This window comes from Pinus tabuliformis, chromosome Q (assembly GCF_031772625.1).
Source record: "Pinus tabuliformis cultivar Carrire ecotype Pingquan chromosome Q, CPIR1, whole genome shotgun sequence".
Lineage (NCBI taxonomy): Eukaryota > Viridiplantae > Streptophyta > Pinopsida > Pinales > Pinaceae > Pinus > Pinus tabuliformis.
In genome coordinates this window covers 1,011,385,408-1,011,394,986 of record NC_142296.1, presented here as the reverse complement: position 1 = coordinate 1,011,394,986, position 9,579 = coordinate 1,011,385,408, and the positions used below count along the sequence as shown (strand labels likewise).

The 9,579-nt window shown below is 33.6% G+C and overlaps 1 protein-coding gene across 2 annotated transcripts; it reads right to left on the bottom strand.

Annotated features, from left to right (window-relative positions):
* Nucleotides 1–2,704: 2,704 nt before the first annotated feature.
* Nucleotides 2,705–6,659, bottom strand: LOC149222923 (cysteine-rich receptor-like protein kinase 15). 2 transcript variants are annotated; one of them, XM_089385669.1, is made up of 8 exons: nucleotides 6,178–6,659; nucleotides 5,766–6,096; nucleotides 5,499–5,651; nucleotides 4,329–4,474; nucleotides 4,017–4,227; nucleotides 3,688–3,922; nucleotides 3,395–3,545; nucleotides 2,705–3,275 (listed from the first exon to the last, which is right to left on the bottom strand). In XM_089385669.1, exons 1-8 carry the CDS (start codon nucleotides 6,544–6,546, stop codon nucleotides 2,895–2,897), a joined length of 1,977 nt encoding a protein of 658 aa, XP_089241795.1. In that variant the 5' UTR covers nucleotides 6,547–6,659; the 3' UTR covers nucleotides 2,705–2,894. The 2 variants fall into 2 exon arrangements, with proteins under 2 accessions (XP_089241795.1, XP_089241794.1); XM_089385668.1 differs by having other exon boundaries at nucleotides 5,766–6,659.
* Nucleotides 6,660–9,579: the final 2,920 nt, after the last annotated feature.

Sequence of the window (9,579 nt, the reverse complement as noted above, 5' to 3'; positions counted from 1 at the left end):
TGTTTTACTCATTTCATATTTTTTTCATGTATGTATTTTTCATGCATAAGCATAACACAATAATCAACGAATCCATAAATATAAGGAAAGGTTAACCCCAATAGTGTAGATTTCATATTTTCAAATATACTTTAGTAGATTATTGTAACAAACTATCTAGTGGAATATCCATGGTAATTTACATATCATTTTATTGGGCTATGGGAAGTCTTCCACAATGAGAGCATATATGTGGTGCTACTTGACATGAGCTAGAAACACGAGCCTAGTTGTGTGAAGTTGATGGTCTATAATAAGTGTGGATTGATGCCATATGCTTGGAGGTCTAAGATACTCATCTGATGGATCTCATCTAGATACCACCACAATTGAATTGTATTGTATTAAATTGCATGTGAAACACAATATCATAGTGTTAATGTCATTAAGGTGATACAAAATCTAAGATGCTTCTTGGGTGGGTAGATGTGTTAGGCATATACCTAGGGGTAGGTGACTCTCTTAATGGATTTTTCACAGCATTTGGTTAATCTAGGGAAAAACCAAGACTAATCATGTCAAAATAGTTCTTGTGGAGACTAACCATGTATTCGTACCACAATCTATGAAGAAAATATAATGGAACCTCCCTATTATTACAAGGAGGTTTATGAAAAAGCATGAATCAATGACTCATCCAATTTATTTTCCATGGGATCAAATGTGGCACCAATCCATGCAAAGATGTCTCTTCGCCATATTAGAGGATTAGTTGGATCTAGAACCAATAAATAACCCTACAATAATTTAGTGGTCATATTCAAATGTTTAACCTTCTATTTATTAATACAAATGGAGTAGAATTATCTCATTTTGGTCATATATTCAATTATATTTGTGAATTAACTATAGGCACAGTGAATGGAGGTAATAATGCTATTAAGGGATGTGGCTAATGAAACTCATGATGGTTCCTTTGTGTTCCTAAGCTATTGGATCAATATTTTTAATTGATTTAAATCTTTTGTTATTTAGGTTTGTGGGTTGGAATTTTCCTTTGAGCTAATGCTAAATGTGACTTTGTTGTGGGTTTGATTTTTTTATTTGATTTTGGGTTTAGTGATTGTAATGACATATAACCAATGTGCAATTTTTTTTTAGTTTTGATTTTTTTTTTTCTTCCCAAAAGAAAGAGAAGAAAGAAAGATGACTTATCTTCCAAGCTAGATGACCCATGAACCTTTGAAGCTAGATAACCTTGGAGGTAGGAACCTTGAATAGGGGCATGTGTGTACTTTGGCTATATTTGCAAACAGAAGACTACCATGATTTGGTAGGGGAAACAATGAAAACCCACAAACATTTTTCTCTAATGCACATAAGAATGCTCACACATTAGTTTTTTAAGAACACATGTGCATTATGTGTCAAATAATGTGTGCAGTCTGCTACATCTAAAATTGGACAATTTGGAGGTTCGACAAAGGTTGAAGTTGGAGAAAGAGGAATACTTAATCCATAATCCATGCAAGAACATTTTGACTATTAAAATCTAGAGAGATGTTTATACTCCACCCCACCAGAAATTTAAACCTATAATCTAATAAAGAAAAACACATCTTCTTAACAATTAAATGCACTAAAATTACATTATTAAATATATTCTTTCATAAATACAACTATAATTTTTCATATTTAATTAATATATAAAATTTATTATGATTTTAAATTCACCTATCAATAAAGCATTTATATAATAATACCTTTATTATATTAAACTATAAATTTATATAATAATATCTTTTATCATGTCAAGTTCCAAACCTCATAGAGGATGGAACACCTTAGGATCAAACAAACCTCATTGAGGATGGACCACCTTAGGATCTAACAAACCTCATTGAGGATGGGCCACCTTAGGATCAAACAAACCTTATTGAGAATGGACCACCTTAGGATCAAACAAACCTCATTGTGGATGGGCCACCTTAGGATCAAACAAACTTATTGAGAATGGACCACCTTAACAAGGTGACTTAGAATCAAACCTCATAAAAATTGTTAATAAAACTTTGAAAAATGTTAACTTTAATAAACAAAAATAAATAATATACAAAAATTTAAAATTCAATAAATAATTAAATAATAATTTATAAAACTAAATATTACATAAATATAAATAATTATTAATATTTTTGCAAAACAAATTTATTTTAAACAACATCGTTCTACCTTGCAAAATTTTAAAAATTAATAAATTAGTAAATAATATCTTATAAAACTAAATATAAATAATTATTAATATTTTTGAAAAAATAATTTTGCCTTCAATTATGTGTGTCATTTTCTATTATTCTTTATCACTAAAATAATAGTGTCACACGTGATGTAAACATAATTTTTAACGTTGTAATGCAGGTACATGAGAAGACATGTCTATGAAAATGATCCCTGCTTTAACGGGCATCCCCATCATTGATTAGATACCTTTATACACTTCCACACGACCGACCGATCATATAGATAATTTAATCCATTAAAAATCAAACTACATTGTTTCATATTATTAAATATGAATATAAATAAAGGCATTTTTAGTTTTTTTTTTTTTTTTTTTTTTTTTTTTTTTTTTTTACATTCTATACACCGTCATAAAAACATAATTAACAAATAAGCCGTGAAAGGGTGAATGCAATTCATGAATTATCTCATCTTATCTCGCAAATTCATGAGTTGTAAGTTATGAATTTTATTTAAATAATATTTACAAAATATATAAATATATTAAAATCTCAATACTAGGTTTCACTCCCAAATTATTCCCCTAAAAATATCAACACCACTCCTAGAAACATAGATTTCCATTTTAGTACCCCATTAAACTAGGCCAGACAATAATCTCACTATCTTCCAAACTAATAATTGTCGAAGAGTCCAACATTGTTCTCTCTAGCTTCCGAACGATTAGTTGACGAAGAAGGACCTCCTGACAAATTGGAGACTGACAGCTGGATTTGCGAGGGGGCAGTTGACGTGGTAACAGCTCCATCTTTTGTATGTCCATCCTCGCTAAAGCTAAGACTAACAAAAGCAGGCTTCGTCGGATTGGGTATGGCCACTGAATTGTTTGACAGCATCACAACAACATCAGACATTGCTGGGCGATTTGACACATCAGACTGGACGCATAGAAGGCCAACACGAATGCATTTCAAGGCTTGCTCCTGCTCCAAACATCCAACTATTGTCGGGTCGATCATATTCAACAGGTTTCCTCCATTGCACAATCTCCATCCCTGCATTGATGCAAATTCAGAAACATAAGATAGGAGCTTACCCAATTTAATTTATAGTTAGTTTTCTGTGAAGCTGGTTTAAGCCAAGCCAAGTGCTTCATAAAAATAGAGGAGCTTACCCATTCTAAAAGGTTTTGCATTTCCTGAGGAAGGCGGATATCAGTGTGTCTTCTCCCACTTACAATCTCGAGAAGAACGACACCGAAACTGTAAACATCTGATTTTACAGATAGTTGCCCTAACATTGCATACTCTGGAGCCATATAACCGCTGATTCATAAAGAAAACCAGAAAAATCATACGAGAAATGTGCCTAATGGTAATATATCTGATTTCCCTAACATCTATGCAATAAAATGACCTCCATTATTCTTTCTAATTGTTCTAAAAGGTAAGCAAAACAGTTGCTTACTATGTCCCAGCAACTCTGGTGTGAACATGAGTCTCATCATCAGGAAAAAGTCTGGCCAATCCAAAGTCTGCTATCCTGGGATTCAGCTTCTCGTCCAGCAGAATGTTGTTTACTTTAACATCTCGATGAATAATGCGCAGTTGTGAATCCTCGTGAAGATAGAGAAGGCCGCGAGCTATTCCCATTACGATGTTATAACGTTTTTGCCAATCAAGAACTCTGCGTTTTTCTGGGTCTGTAAAACAACCAACCATCCAAATGTCAACATCATTACAGTCCAAAACATAGACAGTCATGTAAACAGAAAAATAAATTTAAGGATTACTTACCGAAGAGGAAGTTGTCAAGGCTTTTATTGGGCAAGTATTCATAAACAAGCAACCTTTCTGGTCCGTCGACGCAACAACCAAGTAGCTGTACAAGGTTTCGATGCTGAATTTTGGCAACAAGTTTTACTTCATTCATAAATTCCCGTGTTCCTTGGGCAGATCTTAAGGACAGCTTCTTCACTGCTATTTCTCTGCCATCGGAAGTTATACCCTGAAACCCAGAGTAAATACAGCATTGTAAGATTATGGAAATTTCAACATCCATTCATAGATTACAAACCCTATATAAATCTAATGCACTCTGCATCTTACCTTGTACACAGCACCAAAGCCTCCCTCGCCCAGCTTATTATCTTCATGAAACTCCCCTGTTGCTTCAGTCAATGTGTCCAAGCTAAACACTATTTGGGGATTGAACAACGATCCTGATCCCGAGAAGCCATCACGCCTTTCCGAATCTGATAAAATTTTATATACATATACAAAAGAGAAAGCATGGAAATTAAACTTTTTATCAGTAAAAGCTAAAAGTATTTGAAATGTTTTAAAAAGATGCTGCGTTGTTAATTCTCCAATGGAAAACCTTTCCAAGAATAATTTTAACAGATGCTGCGTTGTTAATTCTCCATATAATGTAAAACCTTTCAGAGAATAATTGTAGTAATGTTTATAGAATATTAATATAGTATAATTTGTATATTTATTTTTCTTTATTTTAGTGGGGAGAATACTATATCAGGTGATTTAATATTGGGGATATATATAACAAAATGATACAAGGATGAGTAAAAAAAAATATAAAGAGGTATAAGAAATTGCTAATCAAAAAATGGATATTTACAATATCTAGTGAAAGTAAGGGGTTTTTAAATTGGGATATTGTATTGGGTTCAGATTGGAGGGTTAAATAATGCTACTTTTAGAGAGATTTTCCAGTAAGTAATCAAATTAAGGGTATTATTTAATTGGTGGGGTTAAATAATGAGAATTTTGGAGGGATTTTCCAATATGTAATCAAATTAAAGTATTATTTAATATGTCACAAAATCACATTGATATGTCACAGGTTCACTAAATAATCTCAGAGTTAAAGTTCAAAAAATAAAGTATGTATATTTTAATAAAAATGATTAATAAAATGGCAAATAAATCTTTATTTTATAAATAACAAAGTCTCAAATGTTAATACAAAGTCTCAAATGTTAATACAGTAATTTAATTTGGTATCTGGCAAAATAAGGCAGTTTTTTGGAAGTTTTTGCAGTGAGTTTTTTCAGTGTAATTTCTCTAAAATAAGGCAACAATTTATTGAAATCACAAGGTTATAAGTAATGTACTCTAGATATTTCCAATACTGAATCTATATACAAAATAGAAAAACCAGTTCAAATAATACAAATCAAAATTTCACTTCAAATTTTTAAACCTAACATCCAATATTCCAAAAAATCACACTAAACAACCATTGCTAAAAACGTATACCTTTCTCCATTTGTTTGATCGGAACTGGACTCTCCATGGTCATGGATCTCATTTTGTTTATTTTTTTAACCGATATATATAGGCATATAACAAAGACGAGCAATCCGCCTGCAATAGACCCGCACAGAATGGCCACGTTTCTCGGAGATTTTCCTGTAGCGTAAACGATCATTTATGTTTCTGAGAAATGAGGGCACTCAAGTTGTTCTCAAACCCAGATAATCAGAACTTCAACAATAAAGAAAAAAACATATAATTAAACATTACTCTGACGCGCTGTAGCGTTGCTGGGAAATAACGTGGAGAAGGGATATGTCTCGAACCGAATTCTGCAACTTCCTAAAAACGCTTCGCCCCCTTCTTTTACCAAAATAGGATAGATCTTTGTGAGCGCTATTAACAGACATGATTTGCACTGTTCTATGGGCAAATCTCTCCAGCATTCAACCAAACCGAAAACCCTGTGCGTGTCAGAGAAAGAGGAGGTAGCGAAATCTGCAGCTAATCGCTTGCTTGCGAGATCGGAATTTTCACCAGTCAGAGGACGAAGTAGATCCATGACGTCATTCTGAAAACCAGCCGGATTGTCCTTCACAGTCTGGGAATTGGGGAGAATAGAAACGACATGAGTATCTAAGTCTGAAAAGAAACTGAAATTATCATAACGCAAGAAACACACATCGAACCACACTCGGCCGCCTATGTCATTCTCGCAAAGGTCTTGAAGTGTGATGCTCGCTTCCTGTGCACAGCTAGAGCATTCTTGTGGCGATGTGTCGTCTCTGCACTGGATGAGGCCATATACCTTGTCTTCTGCGTTCTGGCCATGCCAAGAGGTGTTAAATCCTGTCTTCTCTACATTCTTAACAAGATCATGCATAACAGTGTTCAAATTTCTCTTAAATCTACTTCCGTGAGCATAACCAGTATAGTTCTTGCAATCGTAAGCTCGTAACTCCGAAATTCCCAAAGGAAAACTAATGAATAGCAAGCAGATTAAGAAAACGAAGTGTAATGATATGGTATTGTAGCCATTAAACCTCCCCATATTATGAAACACCGATTCTTTGAAAGCCAAGCCCCGCCTGTTTAGAGAATTTCGCCAATCGAGGGTTCTGTTAGTATTCGTGAGTGATCGAATATATCGGAATGAAGCAGTGTACATGGCCGGTTGATCAGCTGTTAGTCTACGTCTAGTCGTCATCCATACTTTTGGGATATTTCAGATTACTTTACAACGCATGCATACTTCCACAATATTTCAAATCGTGGATGACAGGTTTGAAATTTCGTACAAAGTAAATTTCGAGGTTCGTGTATATTTTAGAAATAGAAGGAAGTTGCGGATCAAAAGTAATGATGCAGAAGTTTACATACACTTCACAACGGAGTTGTCTATAATGCGATTTTTTGGAGATTTCGGTGACGGAATCCCGCGGAAGAAATTGAGGTTAAATCTTGATTTCTTGCCGTTAAAATGGTTTTTTAACTACATATTTGGATTCAGCACTCTCGAAAACCCCTGGACGCTTTCATTGTGCAGAAACTAGCTATCAAACTTGCGATTCCAATAAATTCCTGCAGGATTTCGACCAGAAAAACCCACCAGAAAAGCTTTCAAAAAGTCGCGTTATAGACCACTGCCTTCACAACTGGAAATTGATAGATGTTTGGATATGTATAACAATGGTCCCGACTCGCATTTCACTGCCTTCACAACTGGAAATTGATAGATGTTTGGATATGTATAACAATGGTCCCGACTCCCGAGAAATGCGCGTGACGACGACTGGAAATCTGGGAGCTACCAGATCCACAAGAAATGCCGGATTTTGCAGAGTCAAGCAATAAAAATATGGCAGCGGCTAACCAGTCTGTCATAGGGCATTAAATGCCCGATAACACGCGAATTCCTATTTCCTATTTAATGCTCAATCTCCCAGCTCGCGTATTATCTGGTTATCGAGCCTGCATCTCCCCGGACATTTAATGCCCTATGGCAGATACAAAGGATTCACACAGAATTTAGCAAGAATTAATTATGTGGTGATGTACACTCTAGGATTTGGTAGATATTTATTACCATATAGTAAATTAATGAAATTAATGATGGCTTGATTTACTTTGTAATTAAATATAATATTTACTTTGTAATTGAATATTATTATAGGATTTGCAAGAAAAACTTCGGTGTAAATCACATGTAGACATACATTTGTCGACGCGTTTCGAACCGACTAGTGTGGTTCATCGTCAGGACAGTCCTGACGATGAACCACACTAGTCGGTTCGAAACGCGTCGACAAATGTATGTCTACATGTGATTTACACCGCCGAAGTTTTTCTTGCAAAGCCTCAATTCTACTATTATAGGATTTGGTAGATATGAATTACCATATAAAAAGTTAAATGATTGCTTAATTTATTTTATAATTGAATATCATTTTATTCTCATTTAATTGGTTTACTGAATGCTACCGTAAAAATTTAGCTGTTGGACACTCTCAATAAAAGGCACACCTACTTTTAATGTTACCTTATATCACTTCAACATGTTCACAAAATGATTTGTTATAGGTTTTGGAGGATTTTAGAGCATATTTTTCAATTGAATTTGCCATCAATCAGATAGAGATCTATTGGAATCAAAAGATTGAGTTGTGAACTCTGGATGTGTTGAATCCATATATAAATTTAAAAAAAATAATAATAATAATAAAAAAAATTCAGTGAACTTTACTTACTCAATTCCACCTTAAATCTCCAAAAACATATAATAATTAAGCAACACTGAGGTTTTTCCCTTGTGGATCAGATACCATCAAATCCCACACAATATCTGTACAATATTCCTTTAAATGATTTAAATGAAACCCTAACTTTAATTAAGGAACATGCACGTTTTTCCTGATAAGATACCATACACTACTACTTATTTTTAAGACAAAAGAAATATTTTGTCTTAACAAGTCACTTTTTATTTTAGTTATTTTACATTAAAGTTTAATATCCATTAAATTGTCTTAAATATAAAATTTAAGACAAAAATAGTTTGAGACAAAAATATTTTAAGACAAAAATATTTTAAACAAAACTTTATATTTAAGACAAAAAAATTGAGACAAAATTATTTTTAAGATAACTTTATATTTAAGATAAAAGTGGTTTGAGACAAAAATATTTTAAGACAAAACTTTATATTTAAGACAAGCACAAAAGTATTTTAAGACAAAACTTTATATTTTAAGACAATGACAATTAAGACGAAACCCATTACCCATTTAAGACTGTTAGCAATTAAGACAAAACCATTACCATTGGAGATGAAATTCCATGAGTAGATAGTGGATAATTATGTTTTCAATTTTTGAAAATAGATATTCAAACCACATGAAATTTAATCATGTCAATTTCTTTATTTTATATTATATTTTTCTTCTTAAAAAAATGGGTAGCAATTTTCATTAACAAAACTGGAAACGGACTAGGTCCCTTACAAACATAGAGTTCTTAGCCTCATAATTGATCAAAAAATTAACAATCAGAGAGACCCTATTGCTACCTATATTATTCACATACATACTTTTTACATATTTTGTATTGTAAACCTTCTAGAAAACTCCACAATTTACTACATCTCGACATATCATAGAATTCAAAAGGTGAAACAGTCGCTACGAGTGACTTCCAGGTTCGACTTCTCCCATCGCCTCAACATGAAGCAATCCCAGTTCCTCTAGTTCGCCAACCCCAGGGTCCAAACCACGAACATCAGCACTAGCATTACCCTCTGTGGATGAGCATAGTCATCCCCACAACCGAATATTTCTTTTAGCACACCCACAGTGGTTGTGTCAACCTTCACTTCAATATTCTCCACATTATGACATAAATTCATGACAACTGTGGTCAGGAGTTCCATGGATTTCTGGAGCAATTCCATATCCTTTCCAAGCTTAGACAACTGAGTGTATACAACTACCACATTTTCATTAATTTATTTGATAATTTCCTTGGTCGCTTACTTACAAGAGTTGTCCACTATATCCCCTATACTCCCACTGAGTTTAGACTTCGTCAC

What these genes read in the sequence shown, in the direction of transcription:
- LOC149222923 (XM_089385668.1), bottom strand. Translation starts at nt 6,546, where the DNA reads ATGGGGAGGTTTAATGGCTACAATACCATATCATTACACTTCGTTTTC. An exon ending in CAACGCTACAGCGCGTCAGA is followed by an intron (nt 5,652 to 5,765) that starts GTAATGTTTAAT and finishes TTTACGCTACAG; the next exon opens with GAAAATCTCCGAGAAACGTG. An exon ending in TGCAAAACCTTTTAGAATGG is followed by an intron (nt 3,276 to 3,394) that starts GTAAGCTCCTCT and finishes GCATCAATGCAG; the next exon opens with GGATGGAGATTGTGCAATGG.